At 42.2% G+C, this 13,373-nt stretch overlaps 1 protein-coding gene and 1 long non-coding RNA gene across 4 annotated transcripts; one reads left to right on the top strand and one right to left on the bottom strand.

Annotated features, from left to right (window-relative positions):
* Positions 1–2,028: 2,028 nt before the first annotated feature.
* LOC146396803 (uncharacterized) lies at positions 2,029–4,592 on the bottom strand. The gene is made up of 2 exons (XR_014827925.1): positions 3,293–4,592; positions 2,029–3,056 (listed from the first exon to the last, which is right to left on the bottom strand). It is a non-coding gene; the product is annotated as an uncharacterized LOC146396803 (long non-coding RNA).
* An 89-nt stretch (positions 4,593–4,681) lies between these two features.
* On the top strand, positions 4,682–12,472 carry COA6 (cytochrome c oxidase assembly factor 6). 3 transcript variants are annotated; one of them, XM_003133017.5, is made up of 3 exons: positions 4,682–4,872; positions 5,415–5,574; positions 12,133–12,472. In XM_003133017.5, the coding sequence occupies exons 1-3, from the start codon at positions 4,733–4,735 to the stop codon at positions 12,226–12,228; spliced, it is 396 nt and encodes a 131-aa protein (XP_003133065.2). In that variant the 5' UTR covers positions 4,682–4,732; the 3' UTR covers positions 12,229–12,472. The 3 variants fall into 3 exon arrangements, with proteins under 3 accessions (XP_003133065.2, XP_003359242.1, XP_003359243.1); XM_003359194.5 differs by having other exon boundaries at positions 4,682–4,918; XM_003359195.5 differs by lacking the exon at positions 4,682–4,872 and adding an exon at positions 5,091–5,219.
* Positions 12,473–13,373: the final 901 nt, after the last annotated feature.

The raw sequence follows: 13,373 nt of genomic DNA, 5'->3' as shown, positions 1-13,373 counted from the left end.
ATCTGAGCCACGTTTGCAACATACTCCACAGCTCAGGGCAACGCCAGATCCCTGATTCACTGAGCAAGGCCAGGGATCCAGCCTTCATCTTCATGGATGTTAGTCTGGTTCGTTTCTGCTGCGCCACAATAGGAACTCTCCCTTTTGCCTAATTTTTAATATTGTCATCTGTTTCTTATTGATTTGTATGTGCTCTTTATATATTCTGGATAGTAATTCCTGTTACATGCTTTGCAAACTTCTTCTCCCATATCGTGTCTTTTCCACTTTATGGTGTTATTTGGTAAACAAAAGTCCTTAATTTTAATGTAGCTGAATTTATGGATCTTTTCCTTTATGGCTAAAAAAAATTATTCTCAACCATAAAATCATAAAACCATTCTTCCATACAGGTCTGCATATCTGAAATCCTTTGGAGCCAGATGTGTTTTGGAATACAGACATTTTTGGATATTGCAAAGGTACCATGGGACATACAACATATACTATGTGACAAGTACTAGGACAGTAATTATAATAAAAAATATCAATGTTTCTACAGCAAAACATACAGTCAACTAAGTGATATATAATGACTATCTGTCACTAAATTACATTTTTCACCAAATGAGGGCCAAAGAATTTGATATTTCAAGGTTTGGGGATCTTATAACTAGTATAAAAGTTTTGGTAGCTTCATATAACAAAAATGGAATTATTTCAAAATTTGAAGGAACTTACTGGTAGAGCCATGGACCTGGAATTTGTGTGTGAACATTCTTTACTCCTTATTCAAATTATTTAATGGTTTAGGACTATTCATATTTCGACTCTTGAGTCAGCTAGTTGTTTCTCTTGAGATTGTATAATCATCTAAATTTTATTTGCATTAAATTGTTCATAAGATGTTCTATTTTGATTTCTAAAATATAGTTTTCATTATTGTTATAACATCTCTCCTTTTATTGCTCTATACTGTTAAACATTTGTCAATTTTTATTAGTCTTTTCTCCCCCAAAAAATCAATTCTTGGAAGTTTAACATCTACTATATACAGTTCTGTGCTAGTGAATTGCTTCTGAACATAACAAAACAAAAACTCTACCTTGTTTGCTGATTTTCATTGTGTAAAGATCCCCATGAGGGAAATTTCAAGCTACCAGTTTGATGTTATTGACCATGGAGTTAGCAAGAGGTGTATACAGTTGGTTCTCCTGAGCCAGTACAGGCAGTGTCTAGCGTACCACTATTTTCCATTGCATTCATATCTGCTCTTAGCATTCTTTCCCTCCTACTTTCCTTAATTTTGCTCTTCTTTTTCTACTGTCTTGAAAGGGGATGTTTAGCCAAAGACCTTTCAGCTCCTTTTCTAATACACATATTTAAGGCTACAAACTACCCTTTAAACACTGCATTAGTTTGTTTTTTTAATATTATTTATTTATTTATTTATTTTGCCTTTTTGCCTTTCCTAGAGCCGCTCCTGCGGCACATGGAGGTTCCCAGGCCAGGGGTCTAATTGGAGCTACAGCTGTGGGCCTATGACACAGCCACAGCAACGCAGGATCCAATGCATCTGCAACCTACACCACAACTCATGGCAATGCTGGATCCTTAACCCACTGAGCAAGGCCAGGGATAGAACCTGAAACCTCATGGTTCCTAGTCCGATTCGTTAACCACTTGCACCACGACAGGAACTCCTACATTAGTTTTATTCCTCAGGTGTTACTACTGTATTTTATTGTTCAGCTCAAGATATTTTCTCATTACCATTATAACTCTGGCTACAGTTATAAAATAAAGACTTGCCTCTATAGTTCTTTATTGCTTTCTAGTTTAATCGCATTGTGCTCAAAAAACATGTGCTGAATGATTTCAATCTTTAAAATTTGTTGAGAGTTACTTTACAGCTAACTGTGACTAATTTTGGTAATATGTCATGTTTGCTTTCCAAAAAACATATGTTCTGATTTTGGTGGTGTTTTTCTGTGTATATTCATTAGGTCAAGTCTGTACATCATGTTATTCAAATTTTCTATACACTTATTGATTTTTTAAAATTTTTTATTTCATTTTTCCCGCTGTACAGCATGGGGATCAAGTTATTCTTACATGTATACATTTTTTTTTCCACCCTTTGTTCTGTTGCAATATGAGTATCTAGACATAGTTCTCAATGCTACTCAGCAGGATCTCCTTGTAAATCTATTGTAAGTTGTATCTGATAACCCCAAGCTCCCGATTCCTCCCACTCCCTCCCTCTCCCGTCCGGCAGCCACAAGTCTATTCTCCAAGTCCATGATGATTTTTTTTTTTTTTTTGCTTGTCTTAATCACTGGGAAAGGCTTGTTAAAATCACCTAATATGGCCACATACATTTTTCTTTATAATCTTATCAAGTTTCACTTTATACATTTTACATATATTTATCACTATCCACATAAAAATTTAAAATTTGGAGAGTTCCCTGGCAGCCTAGTAGGTTAAGGATCTTGCAGTCACTGCTGTGGCTCCAGGCCTGTGAACTTCTGTATGCTGCAAGCATGGCCAAATAAATAAATAAATAAATAAGACTTAAACTTTTAAATATATATGTATTTTCAACTCAGAAATAATTCAAGGAGTTCCCGTCGTGGCTCAGTGGTTAACGAATCCAACTAGGAACCATGAGGTTGCAGTTCGATTCCTGGCCTTGCTCAGTGAGTTAAGGATCCAGTGTTGCCATGAGCTGTGGTGTAGGTTGCAGATGCGGCTTGGATCTGGCGTTGCTGTGGCTCTGGTGTAGGCCAGCGGCTACAGCTCAGATTAGACCCCTAGCCTGGAAACCTCCATATGCCGAGGGAGCGGCCCTAGAAATGGCAAAAAGACAAAAAAAAAAAAAAGAAAAAAGAAATCATTCAGGAGTTCCAGTCGTGGCGCAGTGGTTAACGAATCCGACTAGGAACCATGGGGTTGCGGGTTCGGTCCCTGCCCTTGCTCAGTGGGTTAACGATCCGGCGTTGCCGTGAGCTGTGGTGTAGGTTGCAGACACGGCTCGGATCCCGCGTTGCTGTGGCTCTAGCATAGGCCAGTGGCTACAGCTCTGATTTGACCCCTAGCCTGGGAACCTCCATATGCCGCGAGAGCGGCCCAAAGAAATGAAAAAAGACCAAAAAAAAAAAAAAAAGAAATCATTCAAGATTCCTCCATTCTTTCTATATCTCATTGGTCATACTTAAAAGATACTTTTTTTTTTAGGGCCACACCTGTGGCATATGGAGGTTCCCAGGCTAGGGGTCAAATCGAAGCTGTAGCCACTGGCCTATGCCACTGCCACAGCAACTCAGGATGTGAGTGCCAATGCTGGATCCTCAACCCACTGAGCAAGGCCAGGGATCCTGAGTCTTCATGGATGCTAGTCAGATTCATTCCTGGAGCCACTATGGGAACTCCAAGATACTATTTTTATATAAACCGCCCTTCATAGTGGAAAAGAAATGGTGGCTCTGGGAAAACTAAAGCAACCCACTTAATAAAGTCCATTAACTATTACAGAAATACTTCCCATGTTGTAGAACATTATGTTTGGTGGTACTTAGCTTCACATAGCCAACCTGAAAATCTGCATATGTTGAATTTGGAAAAGATCGAACAGCTGCAAAGTGCAGAGCTGTAAACTGCTTATGAGTTTTTTAAGCACTTAGAACTTAAGCAAGACTAGGTAATGGAGCAGATGGAATCAGTAAGTGAACTAAAGACTAACCTTTATCCATAAGCGTGCTTTCAAATAAAGATTCTGCTGCACGGAATGTATTAACTCATATACTGAAATAACATCCTTTCAAAATATCTAAAGGCGCATTTTTTCATTCCTTAAAAAAAAATGTCAGCGTTTAGAGTAAAAAGAGCTACAAATAATTAAAACAATAATGCAAGTATTAATTTTACCCACTCTCCTGATCAAATTGTAGCACCTTCGCAAATTTCAGATCCAAGTCCAAGGATTTTTAGCTGTAAACTCTAATCATGCTCACTTTTTAATTCCACGAACTACCAGAACTTGCGGACTCGACCTTTGCTTTCATATTCTTTCACTAGATGTCTCCAAATACCAACTAAAAGAATCTTTTCCATCTACAAAAAAAAAGTCGCAAGGGTTCAAAGCAAGAACAAGGTGATGCCGGGAAATGTAACAGGATGAAATCTCAATGGGGAAACTGGGAGATTGGTGCCCTGAGTTCTCAGTTTAGTCACTTTTTTGCCATGTAACCTGGGGTGTCATCCGCCTCTTTCTGGAGCCGTTTCTTTCTCTCTCTCTCTTTTTTAACCTCAGAAGCGTAGAGTTAAGCCTTCAGGGCTCTTTAACGTTCCGTCCAGCTCTCACCTCCCAGGTGCAAACTTCCACACAAAGCCGCCTTTTCCAGTAGGGCTCGCTCCTGAATTAACCCTTCCGAGCGGCGCTTGGCGAAACAGATATAGAAACTGAGACACGAAAGGAGCATAGTTCGTTAAAGTTACGAAAAGCTGCAAGGAGAGACACTGAAACGTAGTAAGTACAAGGCTGCTCTGAAGAGTGACCGGACGCTAACCACGCAGTACTTCTACTTCTCCAGGAACTTCCTCCCTTGACTGAGCAGGCCCGGAAGTCACTCTAGCAGGTAGGAGTGTGGGACCGGAAGTCCCGCCGTTTTTGACCGGCAAACGGTAGCCCGTAAGGGTCACAAGGCCAGCGAATCCGCCGCGCGAATTGTTTTCCTCAGGTGGTGGGTTTATGTCGCAGGAGCCCAAGTCGGCGAGACGACTGTGCGGCACTGGGACTCGGCCCCGCACCCTTCTTCCCCTGTTGTTGGGCTGTGTGACTTTTTCCTTCCGTTGGCGCCGAAGGGAACTTGCTGCTGGGCGGGCGGAGAGGTCAGCCTGCTGGCGGGGCCGGGGAGTGCGAGGCGCTCCCGAGAGGGTAGGAACCCAGGAGGTCGCCGACTCTCCTCGAGCGTCGGGTTTCTCCTCTGCCAACAGAGGAGTACTCCTCGTTTTGCCTACTTGTTGTGCTCTCGTGCAGTTAATTGTACAGTACTTCGGTTCGAACAGCAGCTTTGTTAAATGGGCAATGCTCCTACCCTGAGCGTCACCTGCCGATGGGGAAACAGGCTCGGGAGAATAAATGAACCGTCTTAAATGACAAACTGTGTGAAAGTCAGAATTCTAACTCCGGCTTTCTGAGATCACGCTGCCACCCCAGCAGAGGAGCAAATTACAGTGTAAAGGATAAGTTTCAAAAGCGAATGCTCTTACAATACCATTCCTGTGGGACTGATTAGTTTCAGTCGCGCCATTAAAATCCAGAGGCATAACTTTAAAAAGAGGGGATTGGAGGGAAAGACGGTATTTTTCCTTTGGTTTGCCTCCTCTCGAATTACAAGTTCTTTGTTAATATCACGTGTTTTGGTTGACAGCTCGAGCCCACCAGGAATGGCAGCCCCATCTATGAAAGAAAGGCAGGCTTGCTGGGGAGCCCGGGATGCATACTGGAAGTGCTTAGATGAGAACACAGAGGACGCTTCTCAGTGCAAGAAGTTGAGAAGCTCATTTGAATCAAGTTGTCCCCAGCAGTGGGTAAGTCACACTTGGACATGTTTCTGTTCGCTGTTAAAATACATAGCACTTACAGTGAGTGGTGGACTATGAAATGAAGCACAGTTTGAGGCTTCTCAAGTCAGCAGTTTCTGTTAGCAGCAAAGAAAACCTTGTCTGGTAATCCAGGCTTGTTTTTGTTACAGATAGGGCAAACGTTTGGAAAAGGTCATCTGACTCTTTAAAGATCATTGAAAAACAAAATAAACATAAGAACAATAACTAAAAAATTCCAACCCCCTAAACTGATAAGACTTCTCTAGGTTCTTCTGAAGAGATAATATTTAATCTTGAGAAAGAGTTAGCAAATTCACTGTCCTAGAGCTACTATCAGAAATAAAAGCATTCCCATTTGTCACCCAAAGCCATATAATTAAAATACAGAGAAAGGAGTTTAGAAAGTAGAAGAAATAAAATATCCAATGGGAGTTCCTTTGGTGGCTCAGCAGGTTAAGAACCCAACCTAGTGGGCTGTAAGGATATTGGTTCAATCTCTGGCCTCGCTCAGTTTGTTGGTTAAGGATCCAGCATTTCTGCAAGCTGCGGTGTAGGTCATAGATGTGGCTTGGTTCTGGCCTTGCTGTGGGTGGCTCTGTTGTAGGCATGCAGCTGCAACTCTGATTCGACCCCTAGCCTGGGAACTTAGATATTCTGCAGAAGTGGCTGTAAAAAGAAAATAAATAAATAAATAAATATTCAGTGGTAGATTCTGCCACCAGCTGCTCCAAATGCCTCCCTGACATGTGTCCATGCTCTCTGTTGCCTGGCCTTAGAATGGGAGGGTTTGAAAAAGGGAACTGACATTGCTGGGCTCCTTAAATGATCCTGTATAAGTGCTTGGTACTCCTTCAGTAATACTCTTTAAGATGGGTTGTTACTTTCAATTTCCAGAGGAGGTGAGTGAAACCCAAAGCATTGAAATAACTTGCTCAGTGTTGGTTAGTAATTGGGAGAACTATAGGTCTAAGTCAGGCCTAGTGGCTGATGTGAAGCTGTGTGCTTTTTCCTCTCATGCTGCTCCAAATTGTACCTAGTAGTTTGAGTACAGATGGTTTTAGAGATGAAGTGGATTTAGGATCTTCTCCCTCTCACACCTCAGATTTTTAGATGAGGCACCTAAGGCTGAAGACCTCAAGAAGGGTGTGATGGAGGGCGGGGATGAATGCAATGCATAGACAGTTGCTTTAGATGAGCCCTTCATCTGTAAAAGCAGCATGATGTAACCTAGCTCATGGAATTACTATGCAGAGCAAATGTCTAACTTGACATACAGACTGAAAACTGATAAATGAGGGGCTTTATGATGGAATTAGATAATGATTTAGCCCCCAAATATAATACATCTTTGGTATTCCCATCAAGTAGATTCATTGAGAATCAGCTCCTGTTTGAAGAATTTGGTAGAAAGTGTGGGAGTTTGGGCTGACATCACTCTCCTTTATGGCCTGGATGCTGCACCGCCTGTGCTGTCCTCTTCTCACCCTGCTGTCTGACCCCAGGGTCACTGAGGAACAGGGACATGGGTGGGAACAGGGATGGACTTGGGGGCCTGGGGTCGGAGTGATGAAGCTCATCGAGGTAAGTCATGACCAAGGTGTTGGTGGGTCCCAACCCCTCCCACCCCTACCTTTTCCCTGCAGAACCTCTTCACTATGAGACCTGTCTTTAGACAGCTTAGCCATGATCTTTCCCTCAGGGTTGCACATCAGAATCGTGTGGAAATTTTTTTCTTTTTAGGGCCACACCTGCAGCATGGAAGTTCCCAGGCTAGGGGTCAAATCGGAGCTACGGCTGCCGGCCTACGCCGAAACCACAGCAACGCCAGATCAGAGCTGCATCTGTGACCTACACCACAGCTCATGGCAGCGCCAAATCCTTAACCCACTGAGTGAGGCCAGGGATCAAACCTGCGTCCTCATGGATGCTAGTTAGGTTGGTTACTGCTGAACCACAATGGGAACTCCCATGTGGAAATTTTAATAAAAATAGCCATGTCCCAGACCTCACCTTAGATCTATGAATTTCTGGAAGCTTTTTAAAAAAGGGTTCTGGCTCTGTAGGTGACTGTCGTGGATAACCATGCCTGGGAATCACTGTCTTCACCCCTTTGATAAGTTACACTTCAGTCCTATTTTTTTTTTATCCCTTCTCTCTCTAGCAAAACTCACTGCTTTTTCTTCAACCCAGTGGCTAATTGACCCTCCCATCTCTCTGATTTCAGGGCAACTTGTGTTCTCAGCATCATAAAGGGTTTTTAAAGCCAGTCAGGTGCTTCTTTACTGTAAGTCTCTTCCACTCACACACTGAGTGAGTGGCTGAGCACCATGCCATGCAGGCTCATCCTCTCTCCATCCAGGTCACTGCATCCTTATCAGAGCTCACAGCACAACAGATGTATAATTTATCCCTCACAATAACTCTGTTCCCAGTTTTACATGTGAGCACATGGGCACACAGAAATGTGGTCACTTGGAAGTGCAGAGCCTGGATTTGAGCTCAGCCGTCTGAGTCCAGACCCCATATGCTTCCCTGATCCACATCCTTCTTTCTGTGCCAGTCATGCAAGAAAGGAGCCCAGGAATTAGGCTGCACAAGTCTCACATTGTCCTAGAAACTTAGTCATCATGCAAATCTATTTAAATACAAAAGTGCTAGCTCCTTGGTCCCTTCACAGTTAACTCCCCAGGTTCCCCTCCTCGGGCCTAGCAGCCATTGCCATGCTAATTGCCATCCTCTTTAGAGTTCCCTTCCAGGCCACTCCCTTTCCCAAGGCGGGCTTCTCTACAACCATGGCTGAAGTACCACTTTCATGGTGATGCCCAAATCTGCATCCTCACCATGGCCCTTTCTCCAAGTCTAGAAGAACCTTTTGGGCTTTTAAGTGAGATGTTCAGAAGAGCCAACCTTGATCTCTCCCTCGTCTTGTAGCCAACCAGCCTCTCCTCCCACACTCCCAACCTCAGTGAAAGATGCTAACAACACAGTTCCAATTCACTGTGGGAACTGTTAAAGGACAGTTCTTCGGAGGGAAGCAGGAGAACACAAGCAATGGCCCTGCAGTGGGAACAGGTCCAGGGTGTTTCAGGAACAGCAAGGAGAGAGCTGAAGTTAGGGTCTTGGGTGATGGAGGCCGGTGACGCTGGAAGTTCTGAGTGATATGGAGACTCATTGGAGAGCTGTGGGTTCAGGGGTAAGGAGGCAAGTGAGGGCATAAGAGGGATGAGAGTTAGCAAAAAGATGGTGGGCCATTGGGTTGTTGGCATCAGGGTCCTAGAGTGAAGGGGGTGGTTGGAGGAAGGGAGGCTCAGAGTTGGCGTTATGGAAGGGCTGTGTTTGTTGGTATGGTCCAGGACTAGGCTTTGATCCTGGGAGTAAGGTGGGGTGGAGGACTGGGTCATAGACGAGGTCAAGGAGCCAAGAGGCCAGGGTGTTGGATCAACCACATGGACAGTGACTGGCCAAGAGGTGGGACAGAAAATGGCAGCAACCTGTGAAGTTGTAGATGATGCAACAAAGAAGCCGATGGGAGTGGAATAGAGGATTCAGAGTAGCTTCTGAGTGCCTTCTTTGTGGGACATTGTGTTTTCATCAGCTTTAATTTTCATTCAGTCTAATAAGGTACTCGTTATCTCATTTACATAGTAGGAACTAAAGCTCAGAAAGGTGAGACGCTTTGTTCAAGATCAGCTAACCAGTGAAGTAGTAGAAAGGGGATTTGAATGTAGGTCTCTGATTCCAAAGTTTGTTTTCTTTTTCTAAGCTGAAGTCACAGCCAGAGAACAGAGATAAAAATAAAACCACCAACTAGAGATGTACAATGAAAACTTCTATCATAAAAGACTAAAAATACAATTTGTTACGTGATAAATATGCCACACAACTACTAGGCTGTGACAAAACCAGATTAGTCTTCTCTGCCCCTTTGCTTATCTAGTCAGTCTGTATTGTATAATGAATGGTCTTACCTAAAGGCTCCTGTTGGTTCATAACTAGGAGCGAGCAGGGATCAGGTCTAGGTCATTCTAGCATCATCCAGCACAGTCTCCCACAGAGAGCAACTAGACATCCAAGATAGTTGATCCCAGAAACAATTTCAGATATTGTCTTTTCCCTGTGAACCTCTGAAATGTCTCAGAAATTCCAGTGCTTGGGCATTCATGCCACTGTCCTGTGTCTCGGTTGGTGGTTTAGAGGACATTAGCATCATATGTACACAGTGCTTCTCAGTAAATCCTTGTTTAGACATTAATCTCTTCGAGGTGCCACTAGTTGAGGGTCCTCAACTGTTCACCAAACCAGGTGGTACAGACTACGGAAAAGAGCTTTTCAAGCAGAGAGTGTGGTGTATGCAAAAGCGTGGAAACAAGATGCACAGGAGAGAAGCACCTTCAGGAACTGGGGCGGCTCTGGATGGCTCAAGTTGCGGGGCTGGTGGTAAGCTCAGGGGACAGACAGAGACAGAAACTAAGCCATGAATGACCTTGTTTGTCTGACTGAGCTGTTTGGATGTTGACCTTGAAGGCCATAGGGATACCCTGAAAGATCTTGATCTAATTGGGATTTCAAGAAGATTCTACTTGGCAGAGGTGCAACAGATGGGAAGTAGAGAAAACCAGTCAAACAGCTCTTACAGCAGCGCAGGTGAGAAATGATATGGGCCTGTACCTGGCCATCATGGGGGGAAAGAGATGGAAGCATTTGGGTGGACAGTGATGCAGTCACTGGAACAGATACCAGAGGAGGAGGGATGTTTGGAGAGGAGTAAGTTCTGGACAGGATGGGGCTGAAATGTAAGTAGGACAACTAAGCGAAATTGTCCTTTAGGCAGTTGGAGATGTGACAAGAAATGCAAAATTCTGTTGATTTGTCACAGAAATATTAAGGACATTGTCCACCTCTTCATCTAGTGTCCTTTATTTTATTTTTTATTTTTTTGCTTTTTAGAGCTGCACCTGTGGCATATGGAAGTTCCCAGGCTAGGGGTTGAATCAGAGCTACAGTTGCCAGCCTACACCACAGCCACAGCAAAGTGGGATCCAAGCCACATCTGCGACCTACACCACAGCTCATGGCAACACTGGCTCCTTAACCCACTAAGCGAGGCCAGGGATGAAACCCGCATCCTCATGGATACTAGTCAGGTTCATTACCCACTAAGTCACAACAGGAACTCCCCCTTCATCTGGTATCCTTTAATCTATAACCCCCATCCCAGCTCAGTCAGCCTGTGGCCACCAGGGGTACGTGGTGTGACAGTGAGATTCACTAACCTGCTGTAACCAGGGAGCCCGTGCACCGAAGTTGCTGTGGGCCTCTCACCAACTGAAGGAAAGGAGTTACGAGGTGTGGGGAAGGGAGAAGGTAAAACTGAAATGAAGCAGTACTTGGACAGGCTCAGAGCAAAGCAGGGCTGCATAGAAGGAGGTTGTCCACTCTGGACAGAGAGGTGGACCCAGGGCCCTTTATCCTACAGAGGTAAATGCTGAATGTTGTCATGCTGAGAAACCTCTTATTTGAAGTCCTGCATCCGAGTTGGAAGCCAAGGCTGCTGCTTTGTGTCAAAGTGCCTCCCAGATCCTCCAGATAAAATAGGGTGTTTCATTCTTACTGAAATAACCTCAAAGGACAAATTTCTGATAGTTTGATTTTTAAAGAACAGAGTTTCTTGCTGAGTAAGAAAGCAGCAATCACGCAAAGGGGCCTGTCAGGACAGTCTGTGGCTGCAGTGTGTCCACGGAGAAAGTTGACTTTGTAGCTGGCTTTATATCAGTCTCTTTATCCAGCTAAAGACAGGGTAGGGCAGATTTTTATATTCTTAGTCTAAGCTAATTTTTACTCCCTCGGGCTCAACTGAAATATTTAAGGATTAAATCCTAAGAAAAGCTTTGCTATTCCGACAGTGAAAATGTACTGTTGCCTTGTTTGCAAAGCAGCTCACATACAGACACTGGTGATTTTGTGGTTGCCTTGATTTTCCACGTAAGAATTTACTGTTTCAGGATATGGGTTTCAAGATACTCCAAATTCCCTATGGCAAGAGGAGGATGTAACTTAAAGTCTTACCATCAGTTTACTTGCTTATAGTTCATAATTTTTAACTATGTGTTTATGTCCTTAAATGTATGTTTTCAGATAAGATAAACTTAATAAAAATATCATGGCTAATGAATTAAAAAAATGTTCTAAACTTACAGTTGATAGGAAACAACTTGTATGATGTCTTTAAATCATGAAGTCATGACTTGAGAGTTCTGTAGACTCTGACCTTGCATGGGAGTTTTCACATCTAAGCACAGATGTTCTTGAGAAGGTGCACAGGGTACTCAAATTCTCAACAGGGCTTTTTACCCAGAAAGGGTTTGGACTCACTCTCTCTCTTTAGAGACTCATATATCAGATGCACTGATTCAAACTGGTTCTAGAATATAAATTACTTATGCTATTTATATAATTTATATTGAATAATTAGCTACATTTAAATCTGTGCTTTTGTTTAAGCCACATAACTTGCCCTTATTTCAAATCCTTTTTTCTCAACAGATAAAATATTTTGATAAAAGAAGGGACTACTTAAAATTCAAAGAAAAATTTGAAGCAGGAGAGTTCCAGCCTTCAAGAACAACTGAAAAGTCTTAAGCTATTCCTGAACGTTTCAGAAAGGTTGAATTAATTTTTTTGGACATTGAGAAATGCTCTATGGGACAATAGTAATTTGAATTATGGTAAACACCAGTGCTTGTTCCATCTATACAGCTCTTAATTAAAGTGATCAAGTAACAAGATTCCATTATTCAAAGTATGAAGAATTGAAATAAAATGATATGAAATATGCTAAGTATAGTAAAAAATATTTTGAGAAAAATTAAAGCTTATAAAAACATGTGTACTTTTGTTGTTGTTGGAGGATGGGCAGTAGGCAAATACTGTCTAGATACAGATATACACTGGAAAAGTAGGCTTGCCATTGTCCTGGGAGTTAGTATTTTAATACAGGCACAAAAAGATGAGGAATGGAAGAAGGTTCAACTTCAACAGGTAAAATAACAAAGACCATATACAAAAAACCCTACAACTGATATAGTTAATGATAAGACAGTGACTCCTTTTCCCCTAAAATCAGTAACAAGGTAAGGATGTCCTCATCTCCATTCAACACTGTGCTGGATTCCTAACTACTTCAACAAGACAAAAAAAGAAAAAAGTGTAGGATTGCAAACAAATGGAACCGGCTCTATTCACGGATGATATTATTATCTCTGTAGAAAATCCCAAAGATTTGACAAAAAACCACCCAGAATTAATAAGTGAATCTTAGATGGTGGCAGGAAACAAGCTCAGTATATAAAAGAATATCATTTTTGTGTATACCAGCAATGAACAACCAGAATTTAAAATATACCGGTTACAATAGCACTTAAAAAAAAAAAAGAAGAAAAAGGAATGCTTAGTTATAAATCTAACAAGATGTTAGGACTATATATCCTGAGAACGACAGAACACTTTAAATCAGTGAAGAACAACTTAATTGGGAGAGGTATTGTGTTCATGGGTAAGACTCTGTTGTTAAGACATTCTCCCTGTTTTTCTTTTTTTGTTTTTTTTTCTCCCTGGTTTTTTCTATGAATTCAAAACAACCTATAATCAAAATCTCAACAAGATTTTTGCTAGATATTGACAGGCTGATTCTGAAATCTGTATGGAAAGGCATATGGTCTAAGCCAAAACTATTCTGGAAAAAAAAAAAAGGCGCCAAAATTGGAAGAGTCATATGATTTCAAAGC

Source organism: Sus scrofa, chromosome 14, assembly GCF_054392235.1.
Source record: "Sus scrofa isolate SSC_HxYL_T2T_F1_AM1 chromosome 14, Sscrofa_HxYL_maternal_Yorkshire_Landrace_v2.0, whole genome shotgun sequence".
Lineage (NCBI taxonomy): Eukaryota > Metazoa > Chordata > Mammalia > Artiodactyla > Suidae > Sus > Sus scrofa.
Note: the sequence above shows the minus strand (reverse complement) of the source record. Positions and strands in the feature narration are given on the sequence as shown.

Bases quoted from the DNA above. Each gene is read 5' to 3' on its own strand.
- COA6 (XM_003133017.5), top strand. From the start codon at position 4,733: ATGTCGCAGGAGCCCAAGTCGGCGAGACGACTGTGCGGCACTGGGACT. The intron at 4,873-5,414 runs GTCAGCCTGCTG...TTTGGTTGACAG, and splicing joins GCTGCTGGGCGGGCGGAGAG to CTCGAGCCCACCAGGAATGG. The intron at 5,575-12,132 runs GTAAGTCACACT...TTTTCTCAACAG, and splicing joins CAAGTTGTCCCCAGCAGTGG to ATAAAATATTTTGATAAAAG.